A 23,002-nucleotide genomic window follows, 5' to 3' on the forward strand; every position below is an offset into this window, starting at 1 on the left:
CTGAAATAGTGCTTTGCAGTTAACCTAAGGTATGCAAAAAATGACGAATTATAGGGTAGAAAGTGTTCTTCTGAAGCTTAAAAAGGTGTACGGTCCAATCTCTAACACTTATACAGCTCACTGCAACAGTACCAGTAGTGCTGCTTCTCTCACCACTGGACGATCCGTGTTTGCCAAGTTGAAAGCACGCCGTGGGGCCCCGGAGCAGACGCAGGTTAAACGTAAAAGGCATTTCCTCGCCTGCTCGCATCTGCGTAGACGATCACCCGCGGTATACAGCCTTCGCCTAAAGGTGAGGGTAGCGAACTCCACTCAAACTCAGTGTGAAATTGGACGTGAAGGACCGTGAAAACGTAACCCCATTTCAGCGACAGCGTAAGCTCGTCAAGGTTCGCTCTAGACAAGATCTGAGAAGGAAATTGACGCGTTCGTGGATCCTCTCGCGAGAGGAGAGGTTCTAACGCCACGTCAGAAACTAAAGACGCCGGCGCCGCGCGACAGACGCCGGAACAAACGATCCGTGAGAAGCCGCGCACGCGAAGGCACGTCGAGGGGCAGGACTTCCGCCGGAAGCCGGAGTCGTCGGGAAACCTCAGATCCGAGTTCCGGCGCGTCGTTCCCCCGGTGGTCGTAGGCGGGCGCTCTGCGGGTCTAGGCGAAGATGGCCTGTGCCGCCGCACGGTCCCCGGCCGACCAGGACAGGTGGGTCCTGAGACAGGGTGCCGCGCCTCCCTCCTCATCCCTGAGGAAGGCTGGCGGGTGGTGCTTGGCTCCGGGCCTCTGCGCGGGCGTCGGTTCCTCCGAGAGGCCAGCAGCGCCGGACTCTTGGTAGTACCCTCGGAAGTCCGACCTAGCGAGTTCCGAGTCGGCCTGCGCCTGAGACAAGTGATTCTGGGTGCTACGCGGACAGGACATTGAGGAACAGACCCACGAAGTGAGACCTGCGTTCTTTTCATTGTGCGTTCGGAAAGGCGCGTTGGCGTTTTTTCAAAGTCTTGTAACACCTCTGGTGTCGCGGTCTCCGTGTGAGAGCAGGCCCCGCCCTCGGAGCTTGTGATCGCCAGCTGTACCTTAACTGAACGGGGAAGGCCCTGTTTCGGTTTGGTTTTAAACCTCGAACAAGTCATGTTTTTTTCCATCTGAGGTAGTAAACTAAAGTCTGCTTTTTAAGTAAGTTAAGTAAAAGGGAGGCAATTTAAAGAAAAAAATATTAAGCGAATACTAGGCGTGCTGGCGATCCTGCTGATAATGAAAGAAGGAATGAAATCTTGGAAATACTGCTCTAGTGAGACTCGTGTGCTTCCTCTGTGGCAGGTTCATTTGTATCTATCCCGCTTACTTAAATAACAAGAAGACCATCGCGGAGGGGAGGCGGATCCCTATTAGTAAGGTAAGTGGGCTGGCACTCTGTCCTTGAGGGGTGGGGAGGTGGTACTGTGAGGGCTGCAAAGGCTTCTTTCACTGTCCTGTATTGTGTGGGGCCTGAGGGGAACAGCTGCCAAGAATTGGGGTGCTTTTCTTAACCGTGGTGACACCAGAAAGGCACTCAGACAGGGCTGGGGGAGTTTTTAAAAATGGTTCTTCTTGAGCCTGTGCTTGAAAGAAGTTGGGTGGGGGTAGGGTTTGCATGTTGTTATTTTTTAAACCAAGGTTATGACAGTCTTGCCCTTAAAGGAAATCAAACTATGGCATTATATGACGTCCAGAATACAGTTGAGTTATTAAACAAGACTTGCAGAGAATTTATTTTTTTTAAGATTTATTTATTTGAGAGAGAGTAAGAGGAGGGGCGGGATGGGGGGAGAGGGAAAGAGGAGGAATCCCAATTAGACTCCCCACTGAGATCCACCGCTCCCCATGCGCTGGAGCTGAGCCGAAATCAAGAGTCCAACACTTAACAGACTTAACCACCCAGGTGCCCCAAGACTTGCAGAGAATTTAGATGTGCTGAGTTTTACAGTTTTATGTCCATTATCTTTTTTTTTTTTGAGGGGTAAAGCTTAAAATTAATACTTGTAATAAGTAAGGTGTTATAGTTTTTAAAAAATATGATTTCTCCCTTGTGCTGTTTTCAAGTTCTCAGTTGGCCTGGTGGCTTGTTTGGAAAGTGCCTAATGCCAAGTGAAGGGTCTTTGTAGCTTTTTATTTTCAAAATTGATGTCATATTCTGTTTTTTAAGAGTTACTTATATTTTGTTGTTGTTAGATTTAACAGTAGATTCAAGGTAACTTGGCCAGAAGCAGTGCATTATTTTTATGTTATTTAATGTTTCCTGTTTTGCTGTTTAAATATGTATAAAGGAAAGTCTGCTCTGCTGCCCCAGGGTGAAAGAGACTACTTAAAGCACTCCTTCAGGAAAATGCCCAACATCAAGCCACTGTGACAGGCCTCTGGTAGCAAGCTCTCACATAATTTGGAGAATAACTGAATTGTTTTTAACTTTATTGGTGTACAGCATACATACAGAAATATACATAAGTCTTAAGTGTATATCTTGATTAACTTTTACAGAATACACATGGGTAATCAAGCACCCAGATTAAAAAAAGAAAGCGTCATCAGCACCAGGAAGATTCCTTTGTTTCCCCACGGTCACTTCCCTGCCACATATACTCACATATAAGGATAACCATATCCTGACTTCCAGCGCAATAGATTACTTTTGCTTGTTTTCAAACTTTATTTAAAAGGCATTATACACTATGTACTTCTGCATCTTTTTTCCACTGAACTTTAAGCTTAAATTGATTCACATTTGTTAGTGTAGTTTGTTAATTCTCAATGTTTTGTAGCAGGGTTTCTCAACAGCAGAACCATTGACATTTTGAGCCAGATAATTCTCTGTTATCAGGCTGGTCTGTGCATTTTAGGTTGTTTAGCAGCATCTTTGGCCTCTACCCACAAGATACCAGTGCCTTACCTGACTCCTGTGACGATTAGAAAGGTCTCCTAGCATTGCTAAACGTCAGGGGCAGAATTGCCTTGCCAAAAACCACTGCAATACATAATATTGCTGTGAACATTCTTGAGCTTGTCTTCTAGGAAACGTATTTTTGCATTGTTCTTGGATATGTACATAGAAGTGGAATTGCAGAGCCATAGAGAATGCATAAATGTGTATGTTTAGCTTTAGTAGATACTACCAGACAATTTTCTAAAGGGGTTGTAGCTATGATAGTTATTTAATCAGTATTCACTGAGCACCTACTATGTTCCAAGCATCATTCCAGATACTTGGGAATATACTGATAAACAAAACAGTCCCTGCCTTTGTGAAGTGTATGTTCTTTTGGAAAGGAGATGGACACATAAGTATGAATCAATGTTATTCCTGTACTTTTAAAAATTACAGTGGAAACAACCATACCTAGTGAAAAAGGAAATCTAAGGTTTTGATAACTTTGTGATCTGCATATTTGAAATGATTTACACAATAATATAGCAGTATCCGCTTAAGGTAAGCTGTTTAGTGTTTTTGTTTTAACTGTTCAGGCTGTTGAAAATCCTACAGCTACTGAGATTCAAGATGTGTGCTCAGCAGTTGGACTTAATGTATTCCTTGAGGTAAGAGGTGGTTCTTTCTTCACTATTTTTCCCACTCAATCTCATTGATGTAACAGCTTTTTAAAGCCTGTTTTTTTGTGTGTTTTTTGTTTTTTTATGTTAGAAAAATAAAATGTACTCTAGAGAGTGGAATCGTGATGTTCAGTACAGGGGCAGAGTCCGGGTCCAGCTCAAACAGGAAGACGGCAGCCTCTGTCTCGTACAGTTCCCATCACGTAAGCATTTTTTTAAAAAATGAATGAACAAAGTTTGGCAACAGGTTATTCCTCTACTCTGCAAAAAAAAAATTTCTAAAACTGACCCCTTTGGAAGGTAAAAATCATAATTTGCATTCTGCAGATGAATTTAGGAAATTAGTACTGCTGAGGAGAGAGGAAAACAGTGGTTCTCACTTCTTTTAAGTTAAGGACCTCTGAGAATGTTATGAAACCTAATCGTTGCTCAAAAAAATTTGTTCTGTGAACTTTTTATAAACCTCTGGAAGTCCATCATTATTCCCAGGTTAAGAGTGTAGAATTATTGAGTAGTCAGATGTTAATTGCCGTTTCAGATCCTAGAGGCCTTTGAGGTCTGTTAATAATTTCCATCATTAATCTAAAAGCCATACTGAGGGGCGCCTGGGTAGCGCAGTCGTTAAGCGTCTGCCTTCGGCTCAGCGCGTGATCCCAGTGTTGCGTGATCAAGTCCCACATCGGGCTCCTTCGCTGGGAGCCTGCTTCTTCCTCTCCCGCTCCCCTGCTGTGTTCCCTCTCTCGCTGGCTGTCTCTCTGTCACATAAATAAATAAAATCTTTTAAAAAATAAATAAATCAAATAAAAGCCATACTGAGTGAAAATAGCAGAGGAAATGTGTAGTGTGGTACCACTTCCGTACATTTAAATACAAAATGTTACTGTTTATTGATATTATATATATAAATTTTTTTAATGGACTGGGAGAAAACCACAGTCTTAAAATAGTAGGTAACCTAATGATGAGCAGGGGGTGGGGAATGGGGACAGCGGAGTGGTGGTCAGAGAAGACTAGCATTATCTCTACTGTTTTATTTCTTAAAAAGACAGTAACCAGATATCAGTATTCCAAAATAATTAATTCTGAGTTTGGGGAAGATGAATTTTTTTTGCACATGATTCTTTTCTGAATTCTTTATTTCTAAAAACTATAATTTTTTAAATAGAGCTGTTATTTTTTTTCTTGTCACAATAACCCCAAGCTGACAACTAAATGGTATTTATTTATTTATCAGAGAGAGAGAGAGTGCACAAGCAGGGGAATGGCAGGCAGAGGAAGAAGTAGGCTCCCTGCTGAACAGGGAGCCCAATGCGGGACTTGATCCCAAGGACCCTGGGATCATGACCTAAGCCGAAGGCAGACACTCAACCAATAGCCACCCAGGTGTCCCCTAAATGGTTTTCAGTTTAATTAAAAATAGATTGGGTTTTTTGTTGTGTTGTGTTTTGTTTTGTATTCTTTTCAAGATTTTATTATGTCAGAGAGAGAGAGTACAAGCAGGGGGAGTGGCAGGCAGAGGGAGATGCAGGCTTCCTGCTGAGCAAGGATCCTGGTGTGGAATTTGATCCCAGGACCCTGGGGTCACAACCCAAGCCAAAGGGACGCTTTACCGACTGAGCCACCCAGGCATCCCTAGATTGGTTTTTCTATTCTAAAACCTGTCCAGGTTGGTAGATATTTCTAGAAATAAGATTTTGACTCGAGTAACAGGTAGTATACAGGTAGTGTATTTCTTCTCTTTGACATCTTCCTTTGCTATCTCTTAAAAGTCAAAAGACAGGGAAGCCTGGGGGCTCAGTTGGTGAAGCACCTTCCTTTGGTTCAGGTCATGATCCCAGGATCCTGGGATCGAGCCCTGCCTCGGGCTTCCTGATTAGGGAGGAGTCTGCTTCTCTCTCTCCCTCTGCCCTTCTCCCCCACTTGTGCTCACTCTTGCTCTCTCTCTCTCTCTCTCTCTCAAGTAAATAAAATCTCAAAAACAAAAAAAAGTCAAAAAACAAAAAATCAAGGAACAAAAAACTTTTGACTTTACCAGTAAATAAAATGTAAGTAAAACTTATAGTTGAAAAATGTTGCTCCCAGTTTCCAATAAGAAAACAGTAAGAAAGTAAAAAGAGAAAAATTGAGGGGCTCCAAGTGTTGAAAGTAGCTACTGGATCTGGAGGAGGTAGTTGGTGCACAGAGCAGGGTACCTGTGCACATTAAATCATCTGGGCATATGAGTAACCCTTGGTAGTTTGATAACATTGGGTTTTTGTGACAAGATTGAGAGACCTATGTTTCTTTCTTTCTTTTTTTTTTTTAAGATTTTATTTATTTATTTGACAGACAGCGAGCGAGCGAGAGAGGGAACACAAGCAGGGGGAGTGGGAGAGGGAGAAGCAGGCTCCCTGCTGAGCAAGGAGCCCGATGCGGGGCTCGATCCCAGGACCCTGGGATCATGACCTGAGCCGAAGGCAGACACTAAAGGACTGAGCCACCCAGAACCTGTTTCTTTAGCTTAAGATACAATGATATCCTGACTGTATTTCCAGATTGTTGTATTTAGACTTACTCTCCTTTGATCTTCAAGTCAATTACTAGAACCAGGACCAAAATCTGTGTTTCAAGTAAAGTGTTTTAAATTTTGATTTCGTTCAGTTAAATATTTCAGTATTGTTCTTAGTACATTTTCTCCAGGAAAGCTCCCACTTGAGCAAGTCATGTCTTCATAGTCTTTTTTTTTTTTAATCCTTGTCATTTTCCTGATGTGATGATTTTCAAGTTAATGAGCTTGTATGTCTAAGATTATACACTAAGCCTAACTTCTTGTTCCTAGGTAAGTCAGTAATGTTGTATGTAGCAGAAATGATACCTAAACTAAAAACAAGGACACAAAAAACAGGAGGTGGTGACCAAAGTCTTCAGCAAGGAGAGGGAAGTAAAAAAGGAAAAGGAAAGAAGAAGAAGTGACCGGACGTGAGAGTCAAGTCTGTGGTACTACTGTGAGAGACAGTGAGTGAAGGCTCCTGATTTACATCTAAGAGAAATGGAAGCTTTTTATTTGCATCATTTAACTGAACTAAAGACATCTCTGCCTCCCGGCTTCAGCATCAGAGTTGACGGTGAAATAAATTTACATCAGAAGATTGCATCTAGCTCTTATGCAGTATAAAAGAAAATTTTTTTGCCTTTCAACACAGAGTTTTTGTGGAAGAAAGAAGCGTATTTTTAAATGGACAATGGACTCTACCATAAGTTACTTGAAATCCTCTATCTGTCCTGTGTGTAAACATGTTTCAGATAAATGACTTTAAAGATTTGAGATACACATTTTCTTTAGCTTTTAAGTTAATGAAATAAAATTTGAAACTGACTTTTGTAGCTTTTGCTCTTTTGCTTATGAACTAATTAATGCTAGTAGAGGAGATAATTTAAGGGAATAAAATGGGTAGTGGAAGCTTAGTGTGAGCTTAAAAGCAGAAGAAAATGGTTAAATCCTCTTGGACATCTATAGAGCATATTATTTTAATCAATTATTGTAATTGAATGTTCAGTTACTAGTTTTTTGATGTATGGAAAGTCCTGGACTTTAAGCTTTAGATTTGCTTATTTCGTAGGCTTAAGAACATTATTTTATTTGGAGTTCTAAAATTACCCATGCTTTAACCCCCTGAGATGTACTTTTTTTTAAGAAACTAAATTGGATTGGTGATTCTGACTTTATTCCAAAGCACTGTTTCTGAAACTGGTAATTTTGTGTAAGATTTAAGAGAATCTCTATCCAGCCATTTGTTTTTGTCTCCTGAGCATCATGTGGGGAACTGCCTTGACTCCATATGCTTCTGGAAGGGCTGTTAATTACGGAACTGCCTCTTGACCACAGGGTATGACCCAAGCCAGGCCAGTAGTTTTTTTCTCAGGAATTCAAATCTGGAACAAAAACACAGACATACAGATGATGGGAGCTAAGATATGTAATGGTCTACGAATTTGAGTTACCTGGGTTCTGTTCTTGTTAAGGCCTGGTTTGGCTGCTCTGTGAATTTTATCAACTGTGCTTTACATCCTTTTAGTAAATCCCATTTTTCTTTTAAGTTTTTATTGCTTGAGATAAGAAATTCAACTTGATTACAAATAAGTGAACCCAGAGTTTCAGAGCTTTAAGTGGACTTCCATAGACACTCAGGCTGTATGGGGATCCATGGATGTGCAGGAAGAAGTTTTAGAATCTTTTTTCTCTAATAATTTCTGTTATTAACATGTCTTAGAGTGAACATAACAGTATGGCAGTTTATATATTTGACTTATAAGTAAATATTGGGGCAGTATATGCTAAAGAAGATTCAGAGCAACCCTCTGGGAAAATGTATCACTTAGGAATGTGTAACAAAACAATGAGGAACTTAAGCAGGAATAATTTTTTTTTGAATTAACATGAAATCCAGAAGTTATTACAGGTGTTAATTCAGCTGCTCATTGATATCCTATTTTATCTTTCCATTCCACTCTCCATGGTTTCCAACACCCCTAGGATTGTTGTCTCAAGGGCTGATAGAACCCTTGAGGGCTGATGTGATAAAATGTCACATCAGAGTTCAAGGTGGAATGAAGAGATAGCTGTGCCAGGCACTTCTGTCCCCCCTTAAAAGGAAAGCTAAAGATTTCTCAAAATCCCTCCCAGCCAACGTTCATTTAAGTCTCCTTGTCAAGCGCTGTGCTCGTGTCCATCCTCAGCTGCACTGAGGCTAGGAAAGTGACTATATAGCTTTCTCAGTAATGAAAATAGAGTCAGCCAAAGAAGAAACTTGACGCTGGATATTGGGGCAGTCAATGTAAATAATTTGTCAGAGAAAGATGACCAGAGTCTAAAATTACTTTGGTTATGGGGCAATAAAGATGGTCAGAAAAGTTTTCAGAACTCTTGTTGTAACATTGTACTGCTGTTTCCTTACATTGTTGGAATCCGTGCATAATTGAACCTTTCCTTGCCAATTAAGTAGAAAATAGAATCTTTTCTAGTGAGCAAGACAGCACTTATTCAGATGTTGAAATGCCATTTGTATTTATTTCAGTGATTTCTTTCACATCCTTTGCTCACTTGTTAAGGACTTTATTATTTTCACTGTTAGCATATAATTTAAAGAGCCAGCTAATTTTAATAGTTTCTGTTTTAGGCATTAACTTTGATCTGTAGAAGAGGACGATTCAGTTCTCTCTCCTTTACTCCCAATGTATGCCTCCCATCCTCCCTTCTACCAATATATTTCTTGATTTTTATCACTGTTCATAGTTTACATTACTATCCTATATTTCATTCATAGGTGAACTATGTAGTACTTTGCTACTCAAAAGTGTGGTCAGTACTGGTCTCTTCTGGGAGCTTGTAAAAAATGCAAAAACTCTGGCCCAGCCCAGAATTTAAAAGATCCCCAAGGTATTCTCATGCACATTAAAGTGAGGGACACTGAAGTATGCTATTGTTATTTTTGTTTTCTGGATTTTTTTTTCTTTTATTTGCTTAGGTATTTGAATATTTATCACTAACTCAGCCACAAGTTATCAGTTGTCGAAATGTCCTTTCAAAAAAGTTTGTTCGGGGCACCTGAGTAGTGCAGTTGGTCAAGCGTCCGACTCTTGATCTAGCTCAGGTCATGATCTCAGGGTTGTGGGATCAAGCCCTGAGGTGAGCTGTGTGCTCAGCATGCAGTCTGCTTGAGATTCTCACTCTCCCTTTGCCCCTCCCTCTTGTGCCCTCTCTCTCTCTAAAATAAATCTTTAAAAGAAAAAGTTTGTTCAGGGGTACCCGGGTGGCTCAACCATTGGGCATCTTGACTCTTGATCTCAGCACAGGTCTTGATTTCGGAGGCTTGAGTTCAGGCCCTGTGTTGGGCTCCATGCTGGGCGTGGAGCTAAGTAAGTGAATATGTATGTACATAAGTAAGTTTGTTCACATCAGATAGTTTAATTTCATCTTTGTAGAAATATTTTTTCCTCTTATTTCCATTTCTTTGCCTTTATGTTCTATTTCCTAGAAATCCTTAGCTCTGTCTTCCAACCCTTCTGTTGAACTTCTCATTTTTCTTGTATTTTCAACTTCTCCAAGCTTTCTTGTCATTTGAATATTTCCTTTTTCTAGCATTCTTTTTTTTTTTAAGATTTTTATTTATGTATTAGAGCATGAGCTGGGGGGGGAGCCGAGGTGGAGGGAGACAGAGAATCTCTCAAGCTGACTCCACACACTGAGCACAGAGCCAATGCAGGGCTCAATCCCACAACCCTGAGATCAGGACCTGAGCTGAAACCAAGATCAGACGCTCAGCCGACTGAGCCACCCAGGCACCCTGCATTCTGTTCTTAAGTCATAGGTGTCATTCTTCTTTCTCAGGGGGTATGGTTTATATTTTTTTGCTTCCAATTTTCTATTTTGTTTGTTTTTATTTTGATCCCTGATAAGTGGCTTTCCTTAGATTGATGGCTTTTTAAGAGTAAAAAAAACCACAAAAGATTGGAAGTTCTAGGCACATAAGAAGGGCTTGCAGACTGTTTCACTGAAAGGGGATATCTGGTTCAAATACCCTATTAGAGGAAATTCCCAAGATCAGAAATGTTTTAGGCTGATCTGTTCCACAGAGAGGAGTCCAACAAGCTTCCAGGACGAAAAAGGTCTGGGAGCCCAGTGGGAGAAGGTGGGGTGAGAGAAATGGGTCTCAGCATTGAGTCACTCTATGATGCTTTGTTTGTTTGTTTATTTTTAAAGATTTTATTTATTCGAGAGAGAGAGATAGCAAGAGAGCACCTGAACGGAGAGGAGAGGGAGAAGCAGGCTGTCAGCTGAGCAAGGAGCCCGATGGGGAACTGGATCCCAGGACCCTGGAATCATGACCGGAGTCAAAAGCAGACGCTTAACCGACTGAGCCACGTAGGTGCCCCTCAACCCTGGTTTTTTTTTGTTTTGTTTTGTTTTGTTTTTTTAAAGATTTTATTTATTTATTCGACAGAGATAGAGACAGCCAGCGAGAGAGGGAACACAAGCAGGGGGAGTGGGAGAGGAAGAAGCAGGCTCACAGCGGAGGAGCCTGATGTGGGGCTCGATCCCATAACGCCGGGATCACGCCCTGAGCCGAAGGCAGACGCTTAACCGCTGTGCCACCCAGGCGCCCCTCAACCCTGTTTTTAATACAACTTCCCTCCCTCAACTCTGCCTGTGTCCTCCCCACTCCAAAGATCCTTTTACTATCTCTGGAGGAAAAACTGCTGGTCTTTCACTTGAAAGAGGATGAGGTATTTCTTCACCATTCCTTTGTTTTACTTCCCTCCCAACATGAAGATTGCTCTTTGCAGTTATTTTGATATTGGGGATGATTTTATAATGGAATTTCTATACCAAAGAGATGAGGTGTGGTAGGCAGAATAATGTGCCCCCCCCCCCAAAAAAAACCCTTGTGAATATTACCTTACATGGCAAAAGGCCTTGCAGATGTGATTAAGTATCTTCAGCTGGAGAAAGTAGCTTGGATTATCCAGGTGGACCCAATGTCATCAAAAGGATCCTTCTAAGAGGGAAGCAGAAGTTGGGAGTACTGAGGGGCCACAGGCCAATGAATGCAAGCAGCTTCCAGCTGAAAGAAGTAAGGAAAAGGGTTCTCCCCTACAGTTTCCAGGAGGAATGCAGCTCTGCAGACCAGTTTTGGATGTCTGATCTCCAGAACAGTAAGCTATCAAATTTATACTGTTTTGAGCCACTCCATTTGTGGCAATGTGTTACAGCAGCATTAGGGAGCACACACCTGGTGAACTAATGAGCTAAGACAAACTGTCTCCAGACCTTGGGATTCTTGACCTCACTAGTACTTTCTGTGAGTTCTCAACCCTAGCACATATTAGAATCACCTAGAGTTTTAAAAGCATACTGGTGCCTGGGTATTACTGATTAATGTCACAATTTCTGACACATACCAGCATTTTTGGAAAGCTTCTCAGGTAATTGTAATATCCAGCCAAATCTAAAATCCACTGTACACTAAGTGTAAAGATAGCATTTACCTAACCCAATGGTTTTACCTCAAAGTGTGGTTCCTGGACCATCAGCATTACCCAGGAATCTACTGGAAAGGCAGATTTTTCAGACCCACCCCAGACCTACTGAATCAGACACTCTGGGGGATGGGACTAGCAATCTGTTTTAACAATCCCCTCCCCCGCAGAGAAAATTCAAAACACACTGAAGTTTGAAAACCAGCAATCTAACCAAAGAATCTTATTGCTCTTAATCCTCTATGAGTTTATGTTAGAAAGAGATTTTCTAAGCTAATGTTGTGGTAAAGAGCCAGAAAAACGTTTAATTAAGGTCATTCTCAAATGTATTTACTTTCCTACTGTACTACATAGATCTTAGTATCTGATGGCTAAGGATGTGAACTCTTACTCCATACACCACGATTCTCGGTAGACAGACATTTAACAGCAGATGTAGAAAACACAGCTGACCAAAACATACCCTCCAGAAGCAGATATTTTTAATAAAATTTTCAAGTTCTCCTTCCTTGGTCTCTAAAGTACAGACTAATTTGGAGGCACATACAGGTGTTTACTATGTCAAAATACACTTAGAGGCAACCAACTTCTGAGACTGTGTGGAACGCAATGTGCGGTAGAAAGCAGTTTAGGTTTCCTTTAAACCTAATTATTGCTAGAAACTTTTCATGATTGCTATGTTCTCCTTCGGGAGTCCTTCCTCTGACAGGTCGTGACCACCAGGGGAAAACCTCAGGGCAGGTGAGAAATGGGGTTATAAACAACAGTGTTTCAGGTTCATTTATCTGGATTTACTTGACTTCACTTAAATGATTCTAGATTTGTTTAAAGCCCCAGAAAATACAATGAAACAACAGTTTAATGAGATAACAGATTTTATTTACATCCATTTCCATTTAATATATCACATCTTCAGGATGGGTGGTAACCTATTTAAAAGCTGTGCTCGTTCTCTTCGGGCTGTGGATCGAAGCCTCTCCCCCAGAGCAGCAGTAACTGTTGGTCTGAAAGCTTTCAAGCAGGGCAAGAACTGTGGAGATTCTTTGACTTTACTTACCCCTCAAACACCACTCATACACAAATAAATGCTTGTCTTCTAGCTAGGCACGGGCTCAATTAGTTTTCCAAATACTCTAGCCATGGCAGTATGTTCTTTGGGAAATCTAAACTGAGATAGAATTGCTCAACTCATTCACTAACTTCTCCTGTCATTAATATGTACACCTTGACTGCCAAAAATAGTACTTAAATTTCTTACAGAATTCACTATAGAAAAAAAAGCTAAAAGGACAAAAAAAATTGCATTCAGAATATATTTTCTTACTATAGTAGTTTTTAAACTGGTATCAGCCTGTAAATAGTTATGAGCAATAGTAACATTTATGTTTCCCCATCTTGCCTGGTAAATATATTGTATACTGAAAGTTATGTTTTCAGTATATCAACAATCTGATTATATATTCTGTATGATAGAAAGTGCTAATTTTCATTCTTCTCCCACCAAGGAAAGTGTAATTTATTATGGGGAAAGGGATTTAAATACTCCTAAAGGTACTTTTTTTTTCTCTCTAAATCTAAGGCCTGATTTTCTCCCAATAACCATTAATTGCTTGTTTTCTAAAAGTTTTTATTTTCTTTAAGGTAAATTTAATAAGATGCCTTATAATTACCACGGTTCTGCCAGGAAAAAATAAATACCCTAATCTATATTATAATATTCAGGCGACAGTGTCCCTAATTTTTGATCTTTTATATTTTTTACATCAAGAGATTTCATTATGGTCTTACCTGTTATCCAAAAGAGAACTAATCCTCTCTTTTTGCTTTAAAGGGTACTTTACGGGCTGGATATCTAAACTTGTTAGTTTTGCCACACTCAATTTTGTTTTAGTCAGTGTAATCCAATTTAGAAGGATCTAGCAATATGGTTGGTGTGAAGCTCGGGTTTTCTCGTCCAGACAAGGTCGAGGTTCCTAATAAGCTGGCTGATCAAGCTGGAAACCTTAATTTTAACTTTCTGTTCTGTACTTAAACTATGTAGTTATCTGCAGTTTATCAAAACGAAGTATAAAGATGAACGCATTTAAATGGGCCACAAATGATTCTGACTTGTAAACTGGGGAGGCCTCTTGCATTTGACCTTAAAGGCCAGAGAAAGAAGGTCAAGGCAGTTTGACTTCACTGCCAACTAGATGATAGGTTATATCATCCTTCATTCTCCTGGAATTGGTCTTAGAGCCTGGTGTCATCATTAACACATAACTGCTAATGATACAAATAAGAACATACATGTAACCAAAGGTGGTCAAGTCTAGAGATCCCTTAAGCTGGTTTAAAAAAAAAAAAAGAGATAAAAAGACTAAACCAACATGCTACTCAGCTCTGAAGGAGAAACCAGGGATGGTTTCCATTATAGCATATTAAAAACACACAAATCTAAAGCTTATAAACAGGTTTTTTGAAAGGCCACAAGACAATAGTACTAGATCTAAGGGAGTTGGGAGCTGTGAATTACTGGTGTGTGGATACCTTTCCCCATTTATCAGTAAGTGACTGCTTTACACAGCTATTCTGCTTTTCAGCTGCTCAGTGTTAGAACCACCAGGCCAGTCCCCATTCAACCTCATTGATCGCTTAACTAGTCATTGGAAAGATCAGTCATTTGCATTAATTTTCGAAGCATTATTTAACAGATCACACCAGCACACTGGAAACTTTAGCTTTTGGCAGGTGCTCCCTATGAGCATTATACATGTCACAGTTAGACAGTAACATTTCCCTACATATATGTGTGCACAAGTACATTAAAAACATTTAATACAAAATTGTACATTACATCAAGTAGAACCTTAAAGACTACCCTAAAATGTTAAGTACAGAGAAAATGCATGCAGAGAGAGCCTGAAGTACAAAGCCTATGGGATATATAATTTCAAGTCTGTGTTTCCTGAAGGATGGTAATCTCTCTTTTCCTACCCAGAGGCAAAATATATTTTCCAAACATTTGGACACTGCTCATTGCATTACATTTAAGTGCTCCCTATGTATATAGACAATAAAAGCAAAAAAAAAAAAAAAAAAAACATACAACACGTTCCTTTTTTTAATATATCAAAAATGTTTCCAAGGCAACATTATTAAAATGATTATACCACAGTCCCTAATATAACACCAAGCGCTAATAGGAAGGTACAGCAAGGGCAGAAAGGTTTCATCCAGTCAGTGGGTTAGGTGCTCTTCTTTTCCTCACCGAGTAAATTCACTGCTGCTTTCTTGGCTGTGGAGGAAAGAAAACTGTGTCAAGGCAACTTGCAACACCGGCTCTGTGCCTAATGTAGTGACTGGACGGCAACTTGGATGACTCCTATTCAGGCGAGAGAACTCAGGTTTGCGGCCCGGATGAGTTGCCAGGAGATGGACGAGAGACTCTTCAGAGCACACATCCTGAGTGTGTACTCCAGCAAAGTTCTTCGAGGTCATCTGGCCTAGCCCCCTCACAGCAGCAGTGCCATCTAAGCCATCTGCCCCTCCTTGAAGCAGCACAAGAGGCAGATTCCCGAGGCCCTACAGTATTCCTCTGTACAATCAAGAAATTCTCGTTTGCATCTGGGTGCTCACCCAGATTTGACTATGTCTCAATCTGATGACAAATAGGTCTATCCCATGGTGACAAAGAAATCAGAGAAATTCCCACAACCCAGAAACGATGGGATATTTATACACATTTATAGTCTCTTCACTGTGCCGCCATTTTCCCCTATGAAGGGAAGAGTTAGCTTAAGTGTTCGAGTTGGTGGCAAGATGCTATATTCATCAAGAAAATATTCTTCCATTTGTGGGAGACTAAACCTTCCTCTTCCTAATTACCATGTAACTTGGAACATGCTGTAAGAACTAGTGTGGTTTGTGAGATGGGAGGTGGGGGTGTTCCGGAAGCCTCCAGGGCCTCCTGGGAGAATCCACAAACGGCACCTGTCTTTGACGGGGCCCGAGTCCAGCGATGCCAGTCCTGCCTTGTTCACCAGCTGCCTGAGGGCTGTTCTCACTTCACTTAATTAAAGTCACTGAACAGAGTTAACAAGAAATTGCAGCCTCTCTCTTAACTAGCCCATTGTAAAAAATTACTTCCTGGAGAATCCAGAAGTTCTGAGAAAAGTCTAGAATGTGTCACATGTAAGTCCATCCTAATTTATTTTCATTCTTACATTCCTGTTTAGGAATGGATCCTATCAAAGTAAAACTGGATTTTGGAGTACTGAGATGTAAGAGAACCCAGGGACTAAGAAATGTGAGTGAACTAGACAGATGGGATGTCACCGGAGGTTGCTGGTTAGGCTAAGGGGAGGAACAGAAAGGAAATCTCTTAAAAAGAAACTGGCAATCCCCAAGTGGGAGGACATGAAGCCTACAGGTCAGAAAACACTTACAATCGTAGGAAAATGAATGCAAGTAGACTGAAGCCGTGCGCCCAGAAGAGGAGCCCAGCAGAGCACGGGGTGTGTGAGAGAGAACATTGAGGATATATCCATGCTGCTGGAGAGCTGTCTTGGGGATCTTACTTGCCCCGTGGTCAGGCCAATTCTCATCTCCCACTTTCTAATTACTGTAAAGCTCTCAAAACAAAACAGTAATTCCATATCCCTTGCTACTTTTCTCCAACTTCTAAAACCCTTCCTGTCCCCTCTGGAACTTAACACCCAATGAATCATCAGCAAAATCTCTATCTCCATCCATCTCTCTGAATGTTTCTTTTACCTTCTTGCTTTTACAGAAATCTGGCTGTCTCCTGAGGACACTGCTTCCTCAAGTACTGGCTGGTTTGTTTGTTTGTTTTTAAATAGAATTTAATTAACATAGAGTGTATTGTTAGTTCCAGAGGTCGAATTTAGTGATTCGTCAGTTGCGTACAACACCCAGCACTCATTCCATCAAGTGCCCTCCTTAATGCCCATCCCCCGGTTAGCCCATCCCCTGTGGTGGCTGTTTTTTCCTTCCTTGACCCTGGTACAGGTATCTAGGGAGGGTTAGGTATGCAGTCTCTGTTCTTCATGGCCACATTCAGAATCTCACGTCATCAGATGGTATCTGCCACCAGCCTTTCTTTTCCCAGTCACCTCTGACCCTTGGGCTATGGTGCCTCGTTTCTTGAAGATTTTAGCTCCCAAGTTAATATCACTCTCTCACACTACTTGTATTTTAATTATTGGCGATTTCTGTATTCTTCCAGTATCCTGGCCTCTCAGCTCCCTGCTCCAATAACCTTTACATTCCGTCCTTTGGACCCCAGCCTCCCCACCTACCCCAGGCGTCCACTCCATGATCCTCATCACTACAGTACCCACAATCCCTCTACAATCTCAGTGTCAAGCATCCCACTGTCCACCACCACCTCCCACCTTTGCAGCTCACGGCCTCTGGTATCCCGATTCACAGTTCTCCCCACCACCTGCTTTTATAATCCACTGGTCCTACCACTTGTTCTCCACCTTTCCCACTCCCTTTGTGTCCTCCCCTCCCTCCTCGGCCAGTTTAAGCTCAGCTGTCAGACACTAACACTAGTCCCACTCTCACTTCGTAGTTCCTGACCCCGCGCTCCACCTCTTCTGCGACTACGCCTGTGTCACTGAAGGTGACTGAAGGGACGCCTAGATGAGCCGGCCTCACTTTAAATTCGTGAACACAGATCTCCAGTGAGCCTCTAATATGCCGGCCGGGTCTGTCCACTCTCCCACCACCTCGGCGGGCCCCGCTCACGCGGTACTTGTCTCTGGCAGCTTTCACACTCCCGTGGCTGCAGGACAGAGCTGATGGCCCACAGAAACGGACGGTGGTTACCTGACCCCAGTCCTAGGCAACGATTTCATACCATCTCCTCCTTCTGTCCCTCCTTCCCCATCCCCACTCCACTGACCTTTCTTGCTACTTTACTGAGAACTGTGGAGCAGCGAGTCACTTTTGTCAGCTCCTACCATCCCATAAACTCACCTACCAGCATCTCTATTCGTGTTATAAACCGTTGTGCCCCTGGGAATGCAAACTGGTGCAGCCACTCTGGAGAGCAGTATGGAGGTTTCTCAAAAGTCAACAGCAGAGCGATCCAGCAACTGCACTACTAGGTATTTACCCAAGGGATACAAAATCACAGATTCAAAGGGGTACATGCACCCCGATGTTTACAGCAGCTTTATCAACAACAGCCAAACTATGGAGCGAGCCCAAATGTCCATCAGCTGATGAATGGACAAAGAAAATGTGTGTGTGTATACGTACATATATATATGTGTGTGTATACGTGTGTAACACACACACACAATCGTATATCACTCAGCCATCAAAAAGAATGAAACCTTGCCACCTGCAACCACATGGATGGAGCCAGAATGTATTATGCTAAGTGAGGTAAGTCAGACAAAGACAAACCATATGATCTCACTCATATGTGGACTTTAAGAAAGAAAACAGATGAACATATGGGAAGGGGGAAAAGAAAAACAGGAAAGACAGAAACAAACCATAAGAGACTCAACAATAGAACAAACTGAAGGTTGATGGAGGGAGGTGGGTGGGGGATGGGCTGGGCAGGTGATGGGTATTAAGGAGGGCACTTGACGAATCACTGAATTCTACCCCAGAAACCAATGCTGCACTGCATGTTAACTACCTAAAATCTAAATAAAATAAATACATAAACTGTCGTGCCCCTGTGAACAATCCTGTTTGGACTCTAGATCCTTGAGGATTCCTCTGGTCTAATCAAGAATGGAGCTCCAGTGGTTCTCTCCTCACTCTTATCAGTTTTTTGCTCTCTAATGGATCATTCCCACTAATTTTCAAACAGATGTTGTTCCTTCTACTTTAAGAAGAAGAAGAAAAATACTTCCTCAGTACCCCAGCTCCTCTTCCCAGTTGCCGCCCTATTCTTCTCTTTTCGGGAAATTTCCCAAAAAAAAGACCTACCCATCTTCTCTCAGCGTTGCCTCCCATCTCTCACATCCATTCCGATCAGGATTTCAGTCCCACCACTCCACAAACTGTTTTGTCAAGATCACTAGTGCCTTCCTCACCACCAGGTGTGATAGCCAGTTTTCAGTCATACCTTACTTGACCTGTCTGCAGCACGTGACACAAGGGACCACTCCCTCCTCTTTGAAACACTTTCCTCACTTGGCCCCGAGGACACCAGTCACATGGCTCTCTTGCTGCTACAACTGGCCACTTCTTATCAGTCTACCTTGTCCATTGCTTCTCATCTCCCCAGTCTCTAAACATTGTGGACCCCTGGCTCAGTCTTGGACCTCATCTTTTCTAACTACATTCACTCCCTTTGTGATCTCATCTGGTCCCATGTCCAGAACTGAATTCCCTGTTTTCCCCTCTAAACCTGTTACATCTAGTCTCCCCCAGCTCAACAGCAAAGCTATCCTTCCATCTCTTCTGGCTGAAACGCTTGGCTTCGTGCATGACTCCTCTCTCCTACTCCACACCTGATCCCTAAGCAAATCCTATTGGTTCTACCTTCAGAATATATCAAGAGTTCAATGACTTCTTGCCTCCTACTGCTATTACTATGGCCCAAGCCACCGTCATCCTCTCCAGCTGGTTCACTGCAAACACTTTATAACTGGTCTGATTTCCTCCCTGTCCCCTTTCAGTCTATTCTTAATACCGTAGCCAAAGTGATCTGTTAAAACAGGATGCATCATGTTGCTCCCCTGCTCAAAGTTCTCCAACAGCACCCCATCTCAGAGTTAAACCCAAAGCCTCTGCAAAAGCCTACAAGGCCCTCCATGATCTGTCTTCTTCCAGCCTCCACTCCCCAACCTCTCTGACCTTATCTCCTTCTTCCCTTGCTTGGTTCACTCCCCTGCAACCATACTGCTCCCACCTCCACTCTGTGCATGCAGTTTTCTCTATCTGGAGCATTCTTCCCCATGGTTTCTTTCAAGTCTGATTCAGTATAGCCTTCTTGGTGAGGAGTCCCTAAATCATTCTATTTGAAATTGTAACTTCCCTTCGGCCCCCAGAACTCCCTATCTATCTGCTTTATTTTTCTCTATATCATCTGCTAACTATATCATATAACTTTAAAATTTTACTGTATCTCTCAACAAGAGTGTAAGAAGCTTCCTGAGTTCAAGTTGTATGGTTTTGGTTCACTGGCTCATCCCCAGTGCTATGAACATGCTTGGCACATATTAAGCACCTCAATAAATAAATGTTGAATAAATGAATCAGGAGAACTGAAAGGGCATTCTCTTGACCTATAACAAAAGCATATTAAACAGTTCAACCTGAAATGAATTAAAGAGATGATACTTGTATATAAATACAGATGATTCTCTAAAATCTCTGCCCACCATAGAAAAGTCATTTTTCCTAACATGCTGACTGAACCTTAAATGTAGCATGGTGGAAGAATCTTGGGATAAGGAAAGGGCAACAGGCGAAGTGTTGGTCAAAAGATCGCAGAGTAGCCTTGGCATTTAGCTGAGGAAAGCTGACAGGAGAGGAGAAGCAGCTTGTTCTTTCGGCCCAGGACCCCCCAGGTCCTCCCACCTGCTGAAGCCAGCTGCCCCCGAGTCTTACCTTCTTTAGTGATGGTATCTACAGTCTCTTTGGCTTTGTCCTTCAAGTCATTGACCATAGTGTCCACCTGGGACTCATGCTTCAGGAAGACAGGCTGGATGACGCGCTTGTAGAGTAGTTCGGCCCCGTTAGAAGGGCTCGGGGCCATGCACCACAACAGGAAGCCGCACTGCACAGAGAGAGAGCCAGCATGGTAACCATGGTAACGGGACAGGCGGCAGGCACCCTGACAACACACACTGCCCCCACTGCCCTGCGGATGGCACTGCCTCGGCTATGTTCTCCAACAGCACTTCCGGTGTTTTCTGTAGGCTATGAAGTGTGCTTTCTTAGATGGAGAAGAAACCTGACAAGTGATGACCTAGTAAGGAAAAGCTGAGACTGAAAAAAGAAGGGAAAATACACCAAGTCCAGCAGCTTAACTTCCTACCTTGGATCACGTTTTAGTTTATAGCTGCAAGAAGTTTTATTACTCGTAACTCTTCAATCCGTTGGAGAAACATACTACTTATCTGCATGTGTAAAGAAAGCTCTGTCTAGATAAGCCTCATATCTACGAGGCTTGTTCTCACCGGCTTACCCCAGTAGTTCTGTCACATTTATTCATCTGTTATAGACGAAATACCCTGGCCATGTTTTGAATTCTTCCCTTAGCAGAAATGGTAGTTTTTACCTTCCAGGAATCTTTACAGTCAGTTCTTCATCATCGTCCCCTTTGAATGAAGATATCATTCCTAACTCTTTCTTTTGCCATTGGAATAAAATAAATAATATCATTCCTAACTCTACTTTGCCTTTGGAATAAAAAAACGGACAAGAATTATGCTCTCAAAACTTCAAAAACGGGAACTGTCACACTATATTTATATCCAAAACAGTTTTACCGTTTATTCAAATGACAACAACTCAGCACTTTAAGTTGTCCCAGCAGTTTATTCTTGTCTAAGATACCGAGCAAAAAAGGGGATCTGCACAGTGACATGCTCACTTCCTAGAAAGTTAAATAAACAATCTACTGGGTTCTCTCAGTTTAAAAGATTCTAACTGTACTGTGTTCCACACAGCCTGGGTGATATAAAAAACAGAGGTCACTTCTTGAGATTCCCAATCTGTGCCTTTTACAACTTCTTAAAGAAAAAAATCTCCCACTTCTTATGCTATAAATTAAATTCTACACCCTTAGTCTCTGTTATTCCAATCAAAAGAATGTATTCCAATAATCAAGAAGTTACAACGCTTTTCTAAGATAGTCTTTCAAGTTTGCTCTAGAAATGCAAAGCTGGTAAGGGGCTAATACCAATAACAGAGAGCTTGAGTCTAAAATGCACATATTTGTGCCCAAAAGCTCATTCCATAGGTACCATATTGGCTCTGAGAAATCTGTATTGCATTTTGGGCTTCTACACTTGAAATACAAAACAAAACACATGTTCTCAACAGATGACTCTCTCTAGATTATCTGAACTACAGAACTCTGGAAAAGCAGTAGTCATAAATTAGAATTTCTTATGGGCACAGGTGATCGGGGGCAAGCTTTCAGAAGAGGGGCTAACAGACTGGATTAAAAACAAACTACAGCATAGCTATATTCTTCTTATAAGAAACACACCTAAGACATAGCCAACTAGGAACACTGAAAATAAAAGAGTGAAAAGAGATGTATCAGACAAATACCAACTCTGAAAATGGCTTTTTTAGTAATATTAACAGTACATAAACATTATTTAAGGCAAAATAAGTAAACCGTGATAAAGAAGGAAAACAATTTGCCAAGAGGATTCACACAAACCTACATATCTTTGAAAATATAAATTATATATAGCATTGTATATATGTGTGTAATTATAAAATTATCTGTATAATTTTTGTTTTTATAATTTTATAATTATATAATTATAGATGGCTTCCAAATATAGCTTTGAATTATGTCAATTAAAAAGTCAGAATTATATAGATAAATGGAGAAAATCCAGTCATAGATTTTTAACACTTCCACCAGAAACTGATATATCAAACAAACTAGAAACTAGTAAGAAGAACAAGGAATGAAAAATTAAAAATCTTGATCTAAAAATATACAGATCTCTCCACCCAACAAACTGATTTCAAGACAATTATATACTACAGATATAGAGATTAAGAGAATGAGCTCAGAGAAACTGGATTCTAATCCTGGTTCTGCCATTTACTAGTGAGGCAAACCTTGTGTGAGTTACTTAATTGCTTAAATCTGTATAGACTTTATAATATAAATAGGCGTTGACTGAAATTAAAGAAAAATCTACCTCATATAGATTTTGTTAGAAAATAAGAAACATCTGGACCATCCAGGATAGCTGGAGCTTTGTCTCTGTCCCAAGAACAGTCTTCTACCAATAGCCATGGAACCGAAACAGCCTAAGTGATTAGCTGTAAATGGGGTAATTACAATCAAATCCCAAAACAAACATATATCTTAAAAAAAAAAAAAAAGATTTTATTTGTTTATTTGGTGGGGGGGAGCATGAGCAGGGGGAGAGGCAGAGGGAGAAGCAGGCTCCCCACTGAGCAGGAAGCCCACCACGAGGCTCGATCCCAGGCCTCTGGGATCATGACCTGAGCCGAAGGCAGACACTTAACAGACTGAGCCACCCAGGTGCCCCCAACATATTCCCTTTTTAAGCAACTATTTTGTAACTCTTTTACCACCCGAAATAAAACTTAATGATATACCTACACATATCATTCCCCCCCCCAAAAATCAAGAAGTTCTCTAACTGCAAAATAAAGGAAAAATAAAGTGAAAGTAATTTATCATAAACAGTAGGTATTTTTCAAGGTGTAA

At 41.4% G+C, this 23,002-nt stretch overlaps 2 protein-coding genes across 3 annotated transcripts in view; one reads left to right on the plus strand and one right to left on the minus strand.

Moving 5' to 3' along the window:
• The first annotated feature begins 511 nt into the window (after window positions 1-511).
• On the plus strand, window positions 512-13,975 carry SRP19 (signal recognition particle 19). The gene is made up of 6 exons (XM_026498451.4): window positions 512-702; window positions 1,315-1,390; window positions 3,493-3,564; window positions 3,668-3,779; window positions 6,395-10,477; window positions 10,557-13,975. Exons 1-5 carry the CDS (start codon window positions 662-664, stop codon window positions 6,526-6,528), a joined length of 435 nt encoding a protein of 144 aa, XP_026354236.1. The 5' UTR covers window positions 512-661; the 3' UTR covers window positions 6,529-10,477; window positions 10,557-13,975.
• Window positions 12,450-23,002, minus strand: part of REEP5 (receptor accessory protein 5) — a 36,500-nt gene continuing 25,947 nt past the window's right edge. Inside the window, exons 4-5 of one of the 2 annotated variants that reach the window (XM_026498450.4) lie at window positions 20,179-20,347; window positions 12,450-14,869 (exon numbers count right to left, since the gene is read on the minus strand). In XM_026498450.4, the coding sequence (XP_026354235.1) occupies window positions 14,820-14,869; window positions 20,179-20,347 (219 nt within the window). In that variant the 3' untranslated portion in view covers window positions 12,450-14,819. Of the gene's footprint in view, window positions 20,348-23,002 lie in introns of both variants that reach the window. The other variant, XM_057307353.1, reaches the window with a different exon arrangement.

Source organism: Ursus arctos, unplaced genomic scaffold (assembly GCF_023065955.2).
Source record: "Ursus arctos isolate Adak ecotype North America unplaced genomic scaffold, UrsArc2.0 scaffold_5, whole genome shotgun sequence".
Lineage (NCBI taxonomy): Eukaryota > Metazoa > Chordata > Mammalia > Carnivora > Ursidae > Ursus > Ursus arctos.